The sequence below is a fragment of the Branchiostoma lanceolatum genome, chromosome 17 (assembly GCF_035083965.1).
Source record: "Branchiostoma lanceolatum isolate klBraLanc5 chromosome 17, klBraLanc5.hap2, whole genome shotgun sequence".
Classification (NCBI taxonomy): Eukaryota; Metazoa; Chordata; class Leptocardii; order Amphioxiformes; family Branchiostomatidae; genus Branchiostoma; species Branchiostoma lanceolatum.
The window spans coordinates 13,606,872-13,627,615 of record NC_089738.1 but is presented as its reverse complement, the minus strand read 5'-3'; the positions used below and the strand labels follow the sequence as shown (position 1 = coordinate 13,627,615).

Below are 20,744 nucleotides of genomic sequence, written 5' to 3'. Positions count from 1 at the left end.
ACAGAAGTGAGTCGGAACCACACTTGTTTACATTTCTATTAACGTTACATCTGCTTGGAGATAAGATCTGACCAGACAACGAGTGTTCAAACGGCCCCGCCCTTCTCCTTCCCAGCATGCAGAGCGCGTGAATGACGTGTCCGCCATATCTGCTCGGGGACACGTTCGGGACAGACTTCCACGTTTCACCCCAACTTTTACCCTAAAACTTCCACATTTTCCTACATAACAAGAGGATCGAGAAACCACTGACAGCTTCTAGTACTAAACAAGATGTACTTGAGACCGGCTCTTGTCGTTTTAGCCGTGTGTTTGGCGGTGGAAGTGAGAGGATTCTACCTGCCCGGTCTGGCACCTGTGAGCTACTGCGATCCCACGGACGAATCAAACAAGGAGAAGCTTGAACAAGGAGAATGTAGAGTAAGTTTCCTAAGTTTTATGGCTTTGTGTTAAATCTTATTCATCGTTAAATGATAGCAGGCTATCTGGCATTCTTCTGTGAAATATCGATGCACTGACAGCACGCTAGAATCGTGTAAAAATTATATTTTTCCTAATCATTCATACTCATGATCACGAGGGTGTAGTATTTTGAAAACCAAGGTAACACGGAAATCGGCTTGTTACGACTTCCTATAGCCTGTCAAGATTTTCTTACTGGAAGTAGAAAATCTTGAAAATGTTTGCAGCCCACACTCCGGCCGGTAAATGTCTAATAGGCTCGTCCCACCGGCCACATCACATTCGCCAGAGGGCATGTCAGTGCATTATGGTTGCTGTGTACGTCACTGCAACACGGCTAGGGTGGGGAGGGGGGCAGTTGAAGTTTTTGTACATTTAGCAAATTATATATCAGTTGTTGGCCATTCTTGCACGTAGCTTGATCCTCGTGATTGTCAGCATGCTTGGAATGTTTCTTCATCATGATTTTGTTTCATTGGCTCAGGTCTCGATTTGAGAAAAAAATTCACCCCTGAAAGGGGGGGGGGGGTAAATAATCTATTTGATTAATGTTGTGTCTGTCTCCAGACAACTTTGCTTGTGGCTTGTGGTATTATTCATTTTCGTGTTGAATAATGACTAGTAATACACTGTAGTAGTCTAGATTTGAGCTTCTCATGATTAGACAAAGGTCCCAACAAACAAAACAAAAATGATGAGTTTGTGCAGGTGGCAATATTACAAATTGTTCATTCAAATGTATGTTGATGGAGGTTAGATATCCAGATGATAAGAATATTATTAACATACATAAAACCATAAGTTACTCGAGCAACGGCAAGTTTTGTAAATGGTCAGACGTTTCCGATATAGCATCTCTTATTACCGACAAAAGATAACAGTCATCTTGAAATCAATTCATTTGCTCAAACAAATCTGAACAACAAATTGAGATATTTTTTGTTCTAAAGAAGATATGTGCGTTTATCATTGTGCCAATTTTCAACTCATTTCATAAAAAATTGAACATGACACAAATTACAATTACATGTAGCTTGCCCTCGTATTTGTACATAGCATTATAGCCTACAGTATGCCATCAGCCATCAAGAAATTAGAATTATTACTAGACCTGTAAAACTTGGGAGTCAACCTTCTTTGGCGTTAGAAATTTTTAAAGGTATTGTTATTAGACACGCAGGGTACAAGTTAATTAAGCAACTGGATAGAATTTGGAAATGGTCAGATGTTTCAGATAGCATCCGCTGTCTTTCATCAGTGACTGTTACTGCTAGACATTCTTAGAAGAACAATTTCAAACCATTCCAGGTATTAGACATTCTTAAAAAAAATATATAAAACCGCTCTATCTCTAGTATGATGCTCCAGATTGCCATTTAATGATATGCATCAATTGTCATGTCATATAAAAAGGTACATCATACTACATGTATACTTTATTTCTGGTGTCCACCTTTAAACAGTTCTGTTGAAGATTTTTTCAATGAGATAAGTTTGTCCTCTTTATACATGTATTTAGACTATTCAACCTTGAGTTGTCTGGCCTCAGCACCTATGAGTATGACGTACTGTAGTAGTAAAACAGGTTTAACCGGAGTTACAAAATGTACCTCTTGCCGTCACATGTACACATACGTTTTGTGCCTTAAGGCTGTATATGATCATGTCATATAGTCACTGAGTTTTGAAACAAGAGGAAGATTTTTGGGTGATATTTGCCAGGCATTTTAAAGTAGAAATGCGCACAATTTTTCTTCTTGTTGTATCTAATGTGTTTTGTCTAAAAATGTGGCAGTTAGGGTGCAATAGTGCTTCACACATCTGAGTACTGATAACATTACTCGGAACTCGAAATACTGGATTCATGTGCACTTTAGTATACCAAAAATTGGAGCTGTGAACTTAATCTGTGGGCGACCCGGCCTATCTACAGATATGGGGTAAAGTCGTAAAGATACTATGTACACTTATATTCAGCATATTTTAAGTATAAAATTTAAATATGAAGTGTCAGAAAAAGTAATAAAACCTTTGTTACCGGTATACTTTGTTCAATGTATGGCATGTACAACATTTACTTGTTTCAAATTTAGATGTTAGCTACAGAAAGTAAAGGTAAAGAATTGTTGTGAAGCCTGTTACCTGTACATGGTTTGTAACCAAGTGTTCCTTTGTATTATATTATAATTACAGAGTAAGGTGGAACTGTTCGTGAACAGACTGGACTCAGTAGAAAGCATCATTCCATATGAATATGACAGGTAGGAAAATTTGCTTTTGGTTTTACCCTGTACAATAACAAGTCTATTACAATGTGGTAGGCTTTTATAAGTCAATATAAACTGTTTTCGAGTATTTGATATTCATGACATCATCTTATTGTTTGTGGTTGTCTTTTCATCCAAAGGTTTCTCAAAGATTTTAATGTGGGCAAATGACAATCGACCATAGCAAGTTATTCAGCAACCAAAATGTAGACATAGACCAGGTTAAGTGTTCAGAGACTTTTGCTAAAGAACTGTTATACTAAAAAGGCAAATTCTGATGTATTACTAATGTTTTGAGTGTTTGTTTTTTCTGGCAGGTTTGATTTCTGTGTTCCAACCGAGGAGTGGGCCAAGAGCCCGACCGAGAACCTGGGACAAGTTCTGTTTGGGGACAGGATCCGACCCTCCATGTACAATGTGAGTGGTTTGTTATTTACTGTAAATGCAGAAATGTTCGCAGGGATCTGATTTTGTGGTAGGAAGAAAATGGAACATACGCTGTAGTTTTGAGGACGACTTTGAAACAATAGTAGAGCTACAGTCACACAGCGGAACAGCCTTTTGCTGTGGTTTTAAGTTTGTGGTAAAACGGTGAACATATAACCGCCGCAAACATTTCTGCATTTACAATACTCAGTAATACCGTGAATGCAAATTTCGCAGGGGTTTACTTTTGTGGTAGAGAAAAACAGGAATGTTCGCTGTGGTTTTAAGTTTGCAGTTGAGACAATGGGAGAGGGGAAAAGACAGAACAAGTATTTTCATGGTGGTCTTTACCACGAAAACCATTAAACTGCAAACATTTTAACATTTACAGTACTGTGACTGTATGTGTGTAATACCAATTTAAGAGTGTAATACTATATAATGTATACAACTTCTTTTATGTTCAAATTCCATCATCTGTATTGTCTGTTGTATGAAATAGCCACTGGCAAGTTAAACAGCCCCGGCCGTGTGTCCTTCACAGCCAAACTAGTAAATAGAAATAAAGAGCTGCACTCAGAATGTGTATACTACTGCCTAGGTAGCATAATTTGCACCATGATATAGATGTATATGTCTACCTCACTTTGTATCTTTGCCTGTTTTGAAGTGTAATTCCTGAAGAACTGCTAGGGTGTTGAGATTATGTCACAAAAAACAGACTGGCCTATTTATGATAGCCTCAGAATTTGGAACCCCAGATAATGACAGTGTATTTGAGAACACATTTTTAGATTGTCCTTTTGTTCACAGATAACGTTCTTGAAAGATGAGAAATGCCGTGACCTCTGCGGGGCCAAGAGTTATGACCCCACCAATGCGGACCAGAGTAAGAACTTGAACTTCTTGAAGAGAGGCGTCCTCCAGAACTACCAACACCACTGGTAACTATCAATGCATTACTACTGTAGTATCTAGTTGTTATGTAGGTAGTTTAAAGTATGTTTTCTGTGTTTCTGTGTTGGTGCGTGTTTGTAGTTATTTGAGTACACTGACGATCAGTAGGTTGGCATGAAGTGAGTGGGAAGATGATCACAAAGGTTAGACTTGGAGAGGCAGAAATTACAGTTCAGAGTTGGTGGAACCAGTCATTAATCAGACATGTCAGACAAACCATGGTCCACTGTTCATTGTACTTGTTGAAAACGGGAATCTCCTGTATAAACTGTACATAGCATCTGTCTTCTCTGTCACGACCAGTGGAAGAGTAGCTCTTCAGTGACTAAACTGGTTTGAGATGACTTCAAGATTCTTGAGAAATAGGAATTAAGTCAAAACCAGTCGTCGTCCCAGAGCTACGAATGGTTTGAGATCACTTTCACTTAAATCATCACTTTCCCACTTTGCTAGGATCATTGACAACATGCCTGTGACCTGGTGCTACGATGTGGAGGGTGACAGGAAGTACTGCAACCCTGGCTTCCCCGTCGGCTGCTACGTCACCAAGAAGGGGACACCAAAGGACGCCTGTGTCATCAATGTAAGGAGGTTTATAAATTATACTATCATAGAACTTCTTTTTTTCAAAGAAACATAATGTTGTGGGAAAAGGAAGAAAGCAATGATAGTACTCATAATTTCTTCAAATCAAGTCGTAAAGGCTGGTGACAACATTTGGTAAATTTCAATGAGAACGAACCAAAGCCAAGGTTGTTTAGCCTTACCACGAAGCTTGAGTATGTAAGGTTGATAATGTTCGAGACAATCTTGTCTCACTGAGAGTGAGCACTAACTAACCCAGTTTTCTTTCAATTTAACTCATTGTGTTGTTGTTGGACATTATCCACAAACTTGTCTGACTGGTATATTCACTTATAATGATGATGAAACAATGATTGTTTTCTGTTTGTGTTAGCCCCTGTACAATGAGAAGGACACCTACTACCTGTTCAACCATGTGGACATCTTCATCAGCTACAATGACGGGGAGGGTGAAAACTGGCCTGGGGCCAGACTGCTGTCGGCCAAACTGGAGCCCAAAAGGTAACGTCTTCTCACATCCATAGTTATGGTTCAATCCTGGGTCAAGACATCTCAGTTGGGGCTGCATCTGTCTTTCAGAAGGGACGTAAAATGGGTAAAATTTGTTTTTGAGGAAGTGCCTAGACTAGAGCATGTTAAAGCTTTTGATCTGAGTGTGAAAATATTGTAAAATCTTTTTCCAACATGTTCTTCTTATTTCTATTGGATAGAATAGAATAGAATAGAATAGAATCAGAAAATTGTGCATTGTGTAATCTGTATGATTAAAATAGGATGTTAAAAATAGCAGGGTCCTGTAACCTTGTTAAACTGTATTTTTTGTTTGAATCAATCCCTGCCTACCAACCAACCCAAATTTTTTCACGACTTTAATCTTAAGCACAACATTGATTTTCCTAGGCCTGACCTTCTTAGATAATGACTTGAAGACTGTAATAATAGACACCAGCCAAGCAGGTTTTATAATTATGCCCAACACACTTCATGACAAAGCCGTCCATTTTACAAGCAGGATTTTTACTCCTTCATGATAGAGAAAGGGAATATAGCCTTTATAAGAGGGAAAAATGGGGGTTTTCATTAGATTTGAATTACAACATGCCAACATGCCCATGTCAGTGACCTGTACAGTGTACTTGTACCTTATGGCGGCCTTGTTAGACAGACCCCACCCTAGTAATTTTCTATCATTCCAGTCCTTATATACATTCAGTGGCACCATGTGGCAGATTATATAATAATGACTAAGATAGAAAACCTGAGAAGAGAAAAAATAGAAGATAAAAAATTTCAATCTCATACTTACATGTAAATCTGCAAACAGGCACTTCACAAGGGACTATATTTCTCTCATATACACCCCAGTTCTGTTTATGAAAATTGTAGTCACTGACTTTTCTCCCTATTGAAAAGATTTTGAGTTTGCCAAAAATAGTTACTCATTGACAAGCAACTGGATGAAATTTTGAAACAGACTTTTCAGAAAGCATTTGCTATCTTTTGTCAGTGACTAAAAGAACCGGAAGAACCAGGTTTTATACCAAAACCAAATTTATTCAGAGTTTTGGTATAATACCTGGTTCTCCCAGTTCTTTCCTTTAGTCACTGACAAAGTTGCTTGAGTAACTATTTTTGGCATATCTTATTACATGTACCTGGATGTCTTCATGGACATATTTTGTGTTAACTTTCTATTTTTATTAACTTTTGTTCCTCTTTCAGTATCAATCACCCAAGAGCTGGTGAGTGTCCCGAGGACCGTCCCCTTGGACTGCCCGGCACCAAGGTGGACAAGACCGCCACCAAGTTCAACTACACCTACTCAGTGGAGTTTGTAGTAAGTCACTAGAATACATGTAGAGTGGCCTGTACTTCCTGTGGGATATGCAAGGGGGCTCTCTTAGACCACTCCCTCAGTGGAAGAACTGAAAAGCGGTGAAGATGATGATGAAATTCATTCATGGCCATCTTATTTCATGGTAGGAGGTAAAGGAGGTCTTGCGGCATTCTAAATTCACGGCTGAAACAGTTCTGTAGTTTGAAGGAGACATGTTTGCGATGTCATGAATTTTTGTTGGAGAGATTGCCGCGAAAATGAAATAACCACAAATATTTGATGATATACAATATCATATTTGGTGTTGGATCTGTTGTTCAAAGCTGAAGTGCTAGAGGGCTCCTTACACACATTGCATAAAATTGTGTTCGAGAATATTTTTACATGAAGCTAGCAGGAAAGATAAAGAGCAGCCCGCACTTCTTGTAGGGTACGCAAGGGGGCTCTCTTAGACTATCACATTTGGTGTTGGATCAGTTGTTCAAAGCTGAAGTATTAGAGGGCTCCTTACACACATTGCTTACAGTCACATTTGAATATCAATACATGATGCTAGCAAGAGAGATTAAATCTATTTACAGAGGTGTTGTAAAAGTGTATTATTTTATAAATTGAAGTGTATGAAATAAATGAGATCATACTTAAAGAGATGCAAAAATTAGGTAACAGCCTGTAGTTATTCCAAACTTTAATAATTTTCCAGAAGTAGGCATATCGAATATTTAATTCCCTTTAATGTTTTTCTGTAGTTAAGCATAGAACTGATATGATGATTTTCATTTCACACAAACAATGTTGCATTTCCTTCAACAGAAACAAAACGGACACAAGTGGGCATCTCGCTGGGACTACATTCTTGATTCCATGCCTCATACCAACATCCAGTGGTTCAGGTCAGTATTCTGCACTAGGTTGAGCTCTATGGGTCCGAAGTAGTGAAATACCCCAGAAATAGTCAGACTAGTACTTGCTATTAGGACTAAATGCTAGAGATGCAAATGGACAGTTTTACATTGAAAATGGGTATCTTACTCTTTAAAAGATAAAAGTAAAAGTGGAAGATCAGCCTTTCAGCGAGCTTAATTGGTTGGAGATCATTTTCACATTTCCTTTCTGTCTCTCCCCAGCATCATGAACTCCCTGGTTATCGTGTTGTTTCTGTCCGGTCAGAAGTAGTGAATTAACCCAGAAATAGTCAGACTAGAACTTGGTATTGGGACTAAATGCTAGAGATGCAAATGGCTGTTTTGCATTGATAATGGGTAGCTTACTCTTTAAAAGGTAAAATTAAAAGTGAAAGATCAGCCCTTCAGTTAGCTAAACTTGTTTGAGATCTCTTTCACATTTACTTTCTGTCTCTCCCCAGCATCATGAACTCCCTGGTTATCGTGTTGTTCCTGTCCGGTATGGTGGCCATGATTCTCCTCAGGACCCTGCACAAGGACATCGCTCGCTACAACCAGATGGAATCTGCCGTGAGTCTCTTTGTTTACTTGTTTTGTTTATTTATCTATTGGCTTAGAGATAGCCTCTTTGTGATAGCCACAGGCTAGTTGTTCCTTAAGATTTCTGTTAGCAGTTCCCATCGTTGTTCCAAATTGTTTAATCTCAAAGTCATTTTGTGAAGAGTTTGCGTTTCATTTCTTTTTCCACTTTTCCACATAGCAAGCTATTCTTCAAGTGGTTTGGAAAACACAGTACAATACAACATGAATACAGCATGTAGCATTTATTATTGCATAAACATATTTCATTCTAAATATTTGAAAAACCTATATTTTTTCAGAAAAAAAGTGTAACTATTCTGTCCAAAAGCTTATGTATCAGTCTTCAACCTGTCTCTGACACAACTTTTTATTCTACTTTTGATGCATTTTGTGTGTGAAAGTCCTTTTCTCTAAATTGGATCTTGGTTTCAGGAGCCTGATAGAATAATCTATTGTTGAGTTGAACCTATCAAAAGTGGAGATCTAGTCACCACTTTGTGATTTTACTCCCTACTCTATATCAATGTGATGATTTTCTGGTGTAATTTCATTTCTGCATGGCACCCTGCTCTGCTTGTTATCAATTGTACGATATTCCTGCGGTGCTGTAAACCACACTTCCCTCTGCTTCTTTTTCTTGTCCATCGCGTGAACGCCGCATGCTGCGAGCAGTTGGAAGCTGTAAGTGTGCCGTGTCTATTCTCAGGCTATATTCTAGAAGCTTCTTCTTGCATGCGTAGAAGTCAAGCTGTTAGTTGATTAGAAGCTTTTGGTGGGCTTTTTTTGTACCATTTTTGTCCTTGGATAAATCATGCATATGAGATGTATGTTCCATATTTACATGGTTTGACTCTATCCCCTGCTCACTAACAACAAGTAACATTAAAAGTGCATGTGCAACAAAGGCTACAGCAAGAAAATGTTATGGATGACTGTCCGAAGACATCACTCACTTCTACAAGAAGGCACTTTGAAATGCAGTAATAAAATATTTTTTCACATCACTTCTTGCTATAACGTTTATGATCTCTATTTTGAAAATTTAGGCATGTTTTTTTTACCATCTTGTTTTTTTTACCCATCTCGCATTGATTTTGGAGTCTGCAGAGGATGCCATCCATGAAATTTACTTGCTGTAACCTCGTACAGATGGTGCTAAAGACTACCTAAGCATGGATAGGATAGCTAATCCCCGGTGACTTGGGTAAAGATATGAATTGACATATCACAAACTAACAGTTACTTGTTTTATTTCGCCATGTAAACATGCAATTCAGTATTTCAGGCCTGGACTAAATCCCTTAAAATCTTGACGTGTTGGAAATATTTTATAAGAAATGCTGAGATTTGATGGAAAAAATTAGATTAAGGCAAGAAGGGTTTTGTATTTGTGCATGTCACTATATGATCAGTGACTGTTTAAAAACACTGTGTAAAAGCCTGTGGCTATGATAACTGCTATATCAAACCTCAAAGCAGTGACATTTCACCAAATCTAGCCCCTTCTGATCTAATTAGGTGTTAATTACTTCTTCCTGCATTGTTCACATGGCAGCTTTTGATAAGTAAAGTTCATACTAATTAATAAGTTTCTTTGAAGAATAATGGTACAAAGGAAAGACTGTAGAGCTGAGGGCATTGATAAAAGGGAAAAATACAAAAACATTTGTCAGGCATACAACCACCCCTGTCCTTGGTGCTGAACACTATCCACACATAAAAGGGATTGTGATGCCAATGACACCAAAATACAACATTTCCTGATTACATTTAACCATAACAAGTAGTTTTAGATAAATATAGACATTTGTAGAAAATATACACTGTTCTGATGTTAGTGAACATTGAACCTTACGAATCATACTTCCAGTTCTTGATTCCTTCCGCCAGGTAATCTCAAATTCAAATGATGTGACAACCGATTTACGGCCTGGTACTGCAGCTCAAAAATGAAAAGCAAGCAAAGCAAAATCAGTGACTGTTGAATTACGCGTTGTACAAGCCTGTGGCAATAATAACTGCTACATCAAACCTCAAAGCAGTGACATTTCACCAAATCTAGCCCCTTAAGATCTTATTAGGTGTTGAATTGGTATTTTTCCTGTTTTGTTTACATGGCAACATTTAGTAAGAAAAGCTCATACTAATTAAGTTATTTCAAGGTTAAAAGGCATTTTATTGATATTGCTGGAAAGAAAAAGGTATGAAGTAACAATTAAGGTTATGTGCGGTTGAAAAGTATACCCCTTGATACAAGTTGAAAGAGATCTGAAGATAGGGACATGAAAAAATTAAAAAATGCCAAAGATCAGACAGAACAAACTATGAGCTTTGAGACAAGTGCATCTTACAAATCCTCCTCAAGCTGGCAGATAAACGGAGAGTCGGAGACTGATCATGACAAGCTCTTTTCACTTTTCACAGATCTGAAGGTACATGTAGGGACATGAAAAATGTGAAAGATCAGAAAAACAAACTATGAGCTTTGAGACAAGGAAACGAATAAAGGAAACTGAGAAGCTCTTTTCACAGCATCTCACTGAGCAAGATGAAAATGGTATGCATCAAGCGCAAGATTTTTGTTTGATAATTATTCAAAAGCACAGTAGAAAGAAGTGAATAAAGAGATACCTCAAGTTACAAAATTTGTATAAAAGATACCCAACAATATTTTTCACCAGCCCATAGAGCTTGAAACCCCTCATTCCATTTGCCTACTTCACTACTTACCGCTTTTGCCCAACCTCTTTTTGTAGGGCTATGGCCACTAATTCTGTGGGTTTGCCCCCTCCCCTTGTCCCTCTTTTGTAAAACAAACAAAGCAAATATATCACTCAAGAAATGAAATTCATATGGCTTAACTTCAGGGTTGCCAAGGCATTTGCACAAATCATATGTAAAACGCGCAAACCATTATACAAAAACGTACAAATCCTATGGAAAACATATACAAACTTCATAAAATTTGTGTGAATGCTTAAACACCCCTGAACTTCCATGCTGCTTTACAGTTTGTGAACAAACACGACTGTAACGTCAGCTATGTCTCTCTCAATCTCTTTATAGGAAGAGGCGCAGGAAGAGTTTGGTTGGAAGCTGGTACACGGGGACGTGTTCAGGCCTCCCCGCAAGGGCATGTTGTTGTCCGTGTTCCTCGGAACGGGCTGCCAAATCATCAGCATGACCGTCACGACACTCAGTAAGTCCGTCGTCGTTTTCTCGCTAACGCTTTTGTTTTTTTGTGTGACCCTAACAAATATAGGAAGAAGCTCAGGAGGAGTTTGGATGGAAGTTGGTTCACGGGGATGTTTTCCGTCCCCCCGGTTCGGCGATGCTGCTCGCCATGTTGCTCGGCACGGGAAGTCAGATCATCATGAGTGTGGTCGTCACCTTGGGTACGTGTATGGCAGTCCAGGGCTGTATTGGTGAAGGTGGCATTGAAGATAACCTGCAACACAGAAATCTTACCTGTATCATTCTCACTTTCTTTTCCTTTGACTCCGTCAAAATTTTTCCTAAAGGTTTTCTGGCACTCATTTAAAATATTTGAACCAAAGTTTGCAAAAATGAAGAAAATTTTTTAAGTATTTGATTTTAACTACTGTCTTTCTGTGGTGTTAGGGAATACAGTTTTCATTCACTTTGTGTCAGAGACAAGTCTTGTCTCATGGTTTTTCTTCTGTCCCCTCTCTCTCTCACACTGCCTCACTGCACTTACTCTTACCCTTTCCTAGGTGCAAAGTCCTGGATGTGGTGTTCAGCACACACCTTTTTACACAGCTTTATGGACTACTGTAAATGCAGAAATGTTCGCGGTGGTTTTATGATTGCGGTTTTCGCGGTGCACTTTCAGCGCGAATTTAAAACCACCACAAAACTTTTGGCCCACCTATGAAGAATTAGTGCTACTTTTGTTTCAAACGCGAACTTAAAACCACTGCAAACACTCCATTATCTCCCTACTGCAAAATAAAAACCACACAAACTCAAATGCATTTACAGTAGTTTTTCAAACCTTTCTCAAACTTTTCAAAACTCAATTCTTGTTCAGTAGTTTTGTAAACGATCAGACATTTCAAACAGCATCCAGTAACTTTTGTACTGAGCATCTCATTACCTAGATGTCTGTGGACTGATGTAATTGTTTGTTGGGCTGTATGTTACAGATTTCCATGATAAAGTGTTACAGTATGTCTTCAGCCTCCCTCTCACTGGACCCGCGGCACGCTGGTGTCATCGCTGTGTCCTAAACTGAATTTGTGTTACCCTTGACCTTATGATGGGAATATCATTCAAAACGTACAAGCATGACTAAAAAGACAACAAAACACGCAAAGCTTAAAAAGATTCGATGAAATTCGGTTAGTGCTTTGTCAATTCGATCGGCCGAAGTGATGACTCCGGTTTGCCGCGGGTTCAGTGAGAGGGGGGCTTTTGATACAGAGTTTATCATGTATTCATGTGTCCATGACACCCTCTCTCCCCCCAGTATTTGCGTGCCTGGGTTTCCTGTCCCCGGCTAACCGCGGTGCCCTTATGACCTGCGTCATCATCCTGTACGTGTGCCTTGGGACCCCCGCCGGCTACGTGTCTGCCAGGATGTACAAAAGTAAGTACCAGATTAGGGATGGGTACCAAACTGTAAAGCCGTACAGTACTGCAGAAATCATTTAGGTACCAGTTCAAAATGCTGGAGCATCTTACATGTATGTACCAGTACTGTACCGAAATAGATTTACACCTAGTAAGTACTGTATACAATTTTTATACTAATTTGTTACTTAACATTTGTCGTTCCTACTTCAAAAAGGAAACTTAAACACTGGAAAAAGATGACAACATTGTATACATGTAGGTGTTGAAATCAGCACCTTCTTCGATTTCAGGTCCTCTTTTAACACCCTGATGTGGTTACTATTGACAAGTCTAAGTCCATTCCTTGCACCTCCTAATTTTGCGAACCCCATTGGCCAAATCAATGGGACGGTCTAACTGTAGGTGAAACTTCCCTCCGTGAAACTGACCCACGGTTGTTTTTATCTCAGCTTTTGGAGGTGAGCGCTGGAAGACCAATGTCCTGATGACGTCGTTCCTGGTACAAGGCGTGGTGTTCAGCGTGTTCTTCATGATGAACCTGGTCCTGTGGGTGGAGGGCAGCTCCGCCGCCATCCCCTTCAGCACCCTCATCGCCCTGCTGGCCCTCTGGTTCTGCGTCTCTGTGCCTCTCACCTTCATCGGCGCCTACTTTGGCTTCAAGAAGAGGGTAGGTTTCTCTTTTTTTCTCTCTTTCTTTTTATTGATTTTCAAAATAACACACACAATAAAACATGGTGTTCCTGGTTAGACATTTTGTCCTTAACATGACTTTCCCAACTCCGCCCAGTTGTAAAATGGGTACCTGACTTCAGTTGGGGAGGTAAAAGGCAGTGGAAGGAGAGGGATGGGCTCCGCTGTTTTGAGTGCGGTCTTGACATTCATACCTCTGTTAGCTCTGCGGCTATGTCAAGTACCAAGACAGGTGAACTTTCATGATAATGAGATATTTCTGTTGTTCTTTCCAGCCCATTGAACACCCGGTGAGGACCAATCAAATCCCTCGGCAGATCCCAGAGCAGTCCTTCTACACGAAACCCCTGCCTGGCATCGTCATGGGCGGAGTCCTGCCGTTCGGCTGCATCTTCATCCAGCTCTTCTTCATTCTCAATAGTATATGGTGAGCACATAACAACAGAATAGTCATTTGTTACTCTTGAATATCATAGAATGATGAATAGTGAATCTGTTATTCATTTTGTATGTTTTATTGTGTTTTAAATCATACTTTAACATCATGCATCATTTTTCAAGTATAAAATCAAGGGTCACCCAAAGCCAATTTTGGAGTTCGTTGCCGTCAAGTACTGTTGGCAAGTACATCCTCAATGAATAGCTTTCATGTGCAAAGCTAGATGTGCAAAGGTTGTATGTGACACGTTGCTCAGTGTAGTATAGCCAGCTGCTGCCCTGGCGTGTGCATCCACATCTGGTGAGCTATGTCAAAGAGCTGTTACATTTTACCGGTTATATAGATTTAGATACAGATGAAGAGCCATTTGCTGACTTTGTTATCGTCCATGTGTGTTTCAGGTCTCACCAGATCTACTACATGTTTGGTTTCCTGTTCCTGGTGGTTCTGATCCTGGTCATCACCTGCAGCGAGGCCACCATCCTGCTCTGCTACTTCCATCTCTGTGCTGAGGTAAGGAAGAACTGTAAACTTTTGTGGTACTAGGAAAAAGAAGCTACTGAAGGCTCAGAACAACTATTAGATGATACATCTATGGCCCAAATTCCCTGGCTGTTGTGATGGAGGATGGAAATAATTGGAGAGGGCATCTTGGGATGAGACTAAATGTACAATTTTACTATAGAAGTTTTAACATTTATTCAGTTTCTTATGTACTTGCCCAAATTTTTATGTTCTGCTGGATCCATGAGTTGATGTTTTGATTGATTAATGTATTGATCAATGTATTGATGTATTGGTTGATGTGTTGACAGCCACTCCATGCAGTCGGGCGAGTCTACATAGTGCAGTTGGTTGATGTATTTATTGTTTATTTGTGTATTGATTGATTGATGTATTGATTGATTGATTGATATCCCCCAGGACTACCACTGGTGGTGGCGTTCCTTCCTGACCAGCGGCTTCACAGCCTTCTATTTCTTCATCTACTCTGTGCACTACTTCGTGTCCAAGCTGGCCATCGAGGGCATGGCCTCCACCTTCCTGTACTTCGGCTACACCTTCATCATGGTGCTGCTCTTCTTCCTCTTCACCGGTAAGTCTAGTCATTACCTAACTATCTATTACCTAATCAGTGTTGTTCCCAGCTTTACATTGTCTTCCGTCCCTCTCATTGTTTGAGAGGCAATGTTTTGATTTTCGTTGTTAAATCTGTCATTTTAAGCCTACAAAGACTCGACTATCTATTACCTAGTTGTATAGGTAGCATGCGCAGTCGTTAGTGGCCTTGCCTCTGGTAGTAGAAGCTGTGAGTTTGATTCCGGCTGTGTCGCTCACCCGATGTACATGCTACCATAGGGTCGCAGTCCTTAGGACGGGACGTTAAGCCGTGCTCCACTGTTGATTGCACTTGTCGAAAAGAGCTAGGGGAATTTCCCTGGTACAAGGAACCTGTAAATACTGTGCATAGCACCTGTCTTCTCTGTCATGACCAGTGGAAGAATAGCTCTTCAGTGAGTGAAACTGGATCGAGATCACTTTCCTGTCATTTTCCTTTCCTTTATTACCTAATGTTAACTTTAAAGGAAATTTAACAAGAAAAAGATCTCATACCTTCATGATATCTAGAGTTTGTGCCATAGCCCTAGCCTTATCATGCACAATAACAGTTAACAAGTTCCGAGCCACCCTTATGTCACAAATTGAGGTAAATGGCTCTGAGCCATACTAAGGACTGTTTTGATATCTCATCTTCACACTCATGAGGATGAGAAATGAAATCCAAGACAGCTAGTAGTATGGTTGTACCAGATATGAATGAACGAAGGCTCCCATTAAGAAATTATTGCAGATTGAAAAATTAAAAATTGATCAGTAGCACTGTAGCTGTACTAAAACAAGTAGCAAAGACATTTTTTTAGCTCATATCTTTCTGATATTGTCGAATACCTTGTCAGTTTTTCAGAGGAGATAGAAAAGAATGAGGCAGTTTAAAACTACAGCATTGCCCCTATTACCTACTTTCTGGATCAGGGCTTAAATGTCTAGTTGGTTGCCATAAGTAGCTCCATTATAGCAGCTTACTCTGTCCATTTTTAGAGATACAGGCAGACTAATGGGCTAAAGCCATGCTTGACCTACAGCATGAAGGGCTTGAAATGCTGGGTGCATAATATATGCACTTTGGTACACCCAAACTGCAGCTGTGCACCTAATTTTTGACTGGGTGCACCTAGATATTTGTGTAGGATTATGTAAGAAGATACTATTGTTCACTAGTACGCAACATATTGTTAACTGTTTTCGTGTTGGAAAAATTATAGTAAAACTAAAACTTTTGTTATATTATTTTTTTTTATTTTGAAGGTACAGTAGCTAGAATTTCAGAAGCAAGCTGAAAGAATCCAGCAGTAATTACAATTTTGTAATTAGGTTTTCAATTAGCTGCTGACATTTTACTTGTAATCTACTCTACGTTGTGCAACCAATTTTTTCTGTGTACATAGATTTTTAGGTTAAGTGCAGCAGTGCACCTATTCACAAAAATGAATTTCGAGCCCTTTACAGTTATATAATAATTTCTATATAAAAAGATTTGTTAGCATTTGTTAACATTTGTTAGGTGGAGCTGAGAACCAACTAAGCCCACTGCAAGGACAGTTTTATAACCCTCCCTTTTAACCTATAAAATGTTAATCCTTTCTGCTCAGTTGGAGATCATGGTATATGTGGTAGGGGCTTCAAACCCACAAAATCTTGGCTCACATGTACATGTAGCCTCCTTAGAAGGCTTACTGGCTGAGTTTTTTTGGACATATATGTATTATGACTTTTTTGTGTGTGCTGTTTTCTGATTCTATATCAGTTCTGTTCAGTTGTCACTGGGTAAAGACAGTGGATGCAGTCTTAAGTGTCTGGCATTTCCCAAAATCTATCAAGTTACTTGAGCAACTGTTATCTTGTGTCTCGTATTACCTGGATGTCTAACCTTCATTGACGTATATCAGTTTTGTTTTTAACAATCCCCAGCCCACACATAATACGTAAGCCCAAAAAATAGCCTAGCCGGTAAACCTTTTAAGGCAAATAGGCTCAACCCACAATTATATAATGACTTTTTCTTCGTGTATAAGACCTGTTGAGTGAAACTGAATACCTGTTGAAGTACGTATTGTGTGTTATTAGTGTGTGGGTGAGTTAAGTAAAGGGGAAATCCTAAATGCAAGGATTGCTGCTGACTAAAACCTTCTGCTTCTCTTTATATAACAACTACTACTAGTTTAATAGCCTGTGTTACTTACACAATCTCTCGCTGTCAGGGTCTGATTGGGGCCTCCTTCCTGAGACCTTGTGACCGTTCACCTGTAACTCGTGAGAAATGTTTCCTCTCCTAGAAAGAAATGTTTCCTTTCCTAGAGTAACCAATTATCGGAGCTCACTGTTCTTTATCACTGTGAAAATTAGTCCAATAAGAGCTCAGGATTCTCTGTCACCTGGGAAACCAGTCATCACAGCCTCTAACACCATGGTAACAGACAGTTTGTATCCTTTCGGAAAAATTCCCAACCAAGATGTTCTAACACAGGGTTGAACCAGGATCTTTCAGTTAGCAACTAATTGGAACCAGGAGCTGAACTGTGAGGGTGCTACAAGTTCGGCTAAAGTATAGGGACATCTGTTTCATCCTTGATACTGTGAAAATTAGTCCAATAAGAGCTCAGGATTCTCTGTCACCTGGGAAACCAGTCATCACAGCCTCTAACACCATGGTAACAGACAGTTTGTATCCTTTCGGAAAAATTCCCAACCAAGATGTTCTAACACAGGGTTGAACCAGGATCTTTCAGTTAGCAACTAATTGGAACCAGGAGCTGAACTGTGAGGGTGCTACAAGTTCGGCTAAAGTATAGGGACATCTGTTTCATCCTTGATACTGTAAATGATATTCACAGGCGTCTTTGTGTTTTTCAGGCACCATCGGCTTTTTCTCCTGTTTCTGGTTCGTCTCCAAGATCTACAGTGTGGTCAAAGTGGACTAATCAACACCAGCACCAATCACATCTGAGATAACACTTCAAAACACCATGTCAGACAGAAGGAGGGTTTTTATTGGCTCTTGCTTAGCTCAGCACAAACAGGTGTACTCTGACTCTACTCCATCAACCAATCACTGCACTTGTATCATGTTAAGTGTAGAGTGGTGAGATTATCAGAGTTGGACTGTGATTGGTTGATGGTTGTTTGTTATATATTATTGTACTTGATAAGCTTGTTTAAGGTTTAACTTGTGGCTTGTATATAGTTAATGCAAAAAAATGCAGCTTTGAGGAAATAAGGTCAAGTTCACAGCGATAAGTAGTATAGATTTTCTCATCACCTTTGTAATCATTGTGCTAATCAGTAAAGAAGCTTTTCATTTTGGATCAGAGTTAAACCGTGATTTTCAACACAACTAAAAATTTGACTTACCCAAATTTTTGACTGATCAAGAAATCCACCGCTTCTGTTATAATGTTATCATGTTATGTAGATAGAACATGTGACTCGGTGAGCAGTGGATCGTACAAATATATGCTGCAGAAAGTCTATGACGCCTCATGTGACACGTTCTATCTGCATAACATGACATCACAGAAGTGGTGGATTGCTCATTCCTTGACAAAGACTGGAGCTGATCAGTCGAAAGTTTGGTTGAGTCCAATTTTTATGTTGGAAATTACAGCTCATCTCTGATCCAGACCGACTTATACCAGATGAACTTTCAGGTTCAGAAGATTTCCATTTGTAAGGTTTGAAGCTCAGTCTGTCTCTAGGCCTCTTGGTGTTTATGATTGTGAGAAGGTCTGTTATGCTTATAGATATCTTGCATTGTGTTATTAGAAACGTACTTCTTGCCATGTTCGGTGTCACTGTGTCAGGGCATATCAGGTTGCTTATGGTATAGTTCCATTTTGGATGCAGAGGATAAATTCTAGTTCAGTTCGATTCTGGCAGAAAGATTGAACAACCTATGGATGCCACCAATAGATGACAGGTTTGCTAGTGTAAATAAATGTGGGTAAATTTGGACGAAAAAAAAAGTATATTGATTTGGTGGTACAGTAGTTTTGGTTAGGAATTAGTACTTGCAACATGCCATGGGTTATGTTATTACGACACAACCATCTCATTTGAAAAAGATATTAATCTATCAAATAAAAACGTCTGTATAGATTGACGTATCATTGAAACGCAGTTATCCAAAGTTTGCAATCTGTACACAAAACTGGGCAAAATCAATGAATATGAAATAGTATGATTGCAATTACCATGGATGGTGCAACATCATTAAGTTAATGTTTGTATGCACTTGTGTGAATCTGCCCACAATATGAAATAGTATGATTGCAATTACCATGGATGGTGCAACATCATTAAGTTAATGTTTGTATGCACTTGTGTGAATCTGCCCACCCCCCACACACCCCAACTGAAAAATGGTACCAAATTTGTTTTGGTTCCCTCACATGATATTGTAAAATAAAATAAGATAAGATACAGCTTTGGAAGATAATTCATAGGGAGTACAATTTCTGCAATGATGCAAGAAAATCTTGGATTGAAGATCTTGTTTTTCCAGAAATATTTAACTGTACTGAACATACTGCACGTATTTGTACATTTCCAACCATGCCTTGTTGCAAGATGGAGAAGTTAGCAGTGTTTGTATCAGTATTCCTAACTACGACAGTTTCACAAAAATTTACTTTCACAGAAAGCAATAAAAGTTTCCATTTATGGTGTTATGAAATAAGGGGGAAAATTATGTAAAAATTCTTGTTTCAATTTATTGATTAAGTAGAAAGCAAAGATAATTTTTTAGGTCATAGTGCCATTAGTGCAGTGCTCTCTGAAATTTCTGTCTCTGGACAAAATGTTCCTGCTCTGGGTACAAAAATGTCCCCTGATGGACAAAAATTAAAAACTTGTGACATTCATTAGGTCATCAACAGTGCTTTTAAATCTTCCACTCAATTCAGATAAACCCATTTGAAATTTTCCCCTCAAACTCAAATAGCGTTTCAAAGCATTGAAATTTGGTGGGGAGCATGCTTCTGAACACTCTAGACCACTCATGCCATGCTTTGCTCCATCAAAGGGCGAGGACGGACAGAAATATCGAGCTGTAGAGAGCCCTGCTCTAGTGTGTACCTGTCCAAAGCAATACCAGGATTAAACCCTTGTTAATACACTACTCTGTACCCATGGGTGGGCATTGGGAGATGTGGTTAAAAGCTGAATGTGGTAACGAGAATGGCCATCCCTCTGTTACTGTTGTTGGTTGATCGTTTGTGAAAAGGTTGAGGCAGTGGAGATTGCGAATTTCTTGGTGGATATATTCTAAGTATGCCACAGGGCAAAAAGGCCAGGAGTTGGAATAGAGAGCACAACAGTGTCCACATTTACTGTAAATTCCTGTAATTTGTGTTATGCCGAAAATCAAGCTTTTGCTGTGACAATTATGTTTAACTATTATTTGTGGTTTGAAAACAATCAGAAGATTTCCAGCTTATTGATTATGGTAATTACATCCCATGTAATCTTTTGTGTTTGGCTTTGCATGTTGCATCCATTGCAAATTAGCCTGTGTCGATTGAAGAAGCATTTAGGTCTACAACAGGGAAATTTGTTACATGTAACTGACTGCCAAATTTTCATGAGTCGCCTAAAAGTAAAGAATGTTTAAAATGCCGAGTTCACATGTTTAGCTACTTCACAATATTACTTCTAAATGGACGGTCTAAGTCAAGTCAAGGTATAATATCAGAAGGCAGTGTTGTTGATTTTGGCAACGCCTCAGGGGCAAGCCAAATTTTTATTTTACTGTTGTTGCTGGCTAAGGTGTGAAACCAGGGATAGCTTGGAAAGTAGCAATCTTTTAGGTAGGTATCTCACTGGACCAAATGGCACTACCTTTGTGAATTTTTGCCAATTTTCCCTTTTGATTACTTGCTTTT

At 39.2% G+C, this 20,744-nt stretch overlaps 1 protein-coding gene across 2 annotated transcripts; it reads left to right on the top strand.

The window, feature by feature from the left end:
- Positions 1-134: 134 nt before the first annotated feature.
- LOC136423651 (transmembrane 9 superfamily member 2-like) lies at positions 135-17,827 on the top strand. 2 transcript variants are annotated; one of them, XM_066411908.1, is made up of 16 exons: positions 135-420; positions 2,656-2,723; positions 3,047-3,146; positions 3,969-4,099; positions 4,566-4,695; positions 5,071-5,198; positions 6,420-6,534; positions 7,348-7,427; positions 7,901-8,009; positions 11,284-11,416; positions 12,511-12,630; positions 13,067-13,284; positions 13,583-13,734; positions 14,148-14,259; positions 14,671-14,842; positions 17,719-17,827. In XM_066411908.1, the coding sequence occupies exons 1-16, from the start codon at positions 274-276 to the stop codon at positions 17,784-17,786; spliced, it is 1,983 nt and encodes a 660-aa protein (XP_066268005.1). In that variant the 5' UTR covers positions 135-273; the 3' UTR covers positions 17,787-17,827. The 2 variants fall into 2 exon arrangements, with proteins under 2 accessions (XP_066268005.1, XP_066268006.1); XM_066411909.1 differs by lacking the exon at positions 11,284-11,416 and adding an exon at positions 11,088-11,220.
- The last annotated feature ends 2,917 nt before the right edge of the window (positions 17,828-20,744 follow it).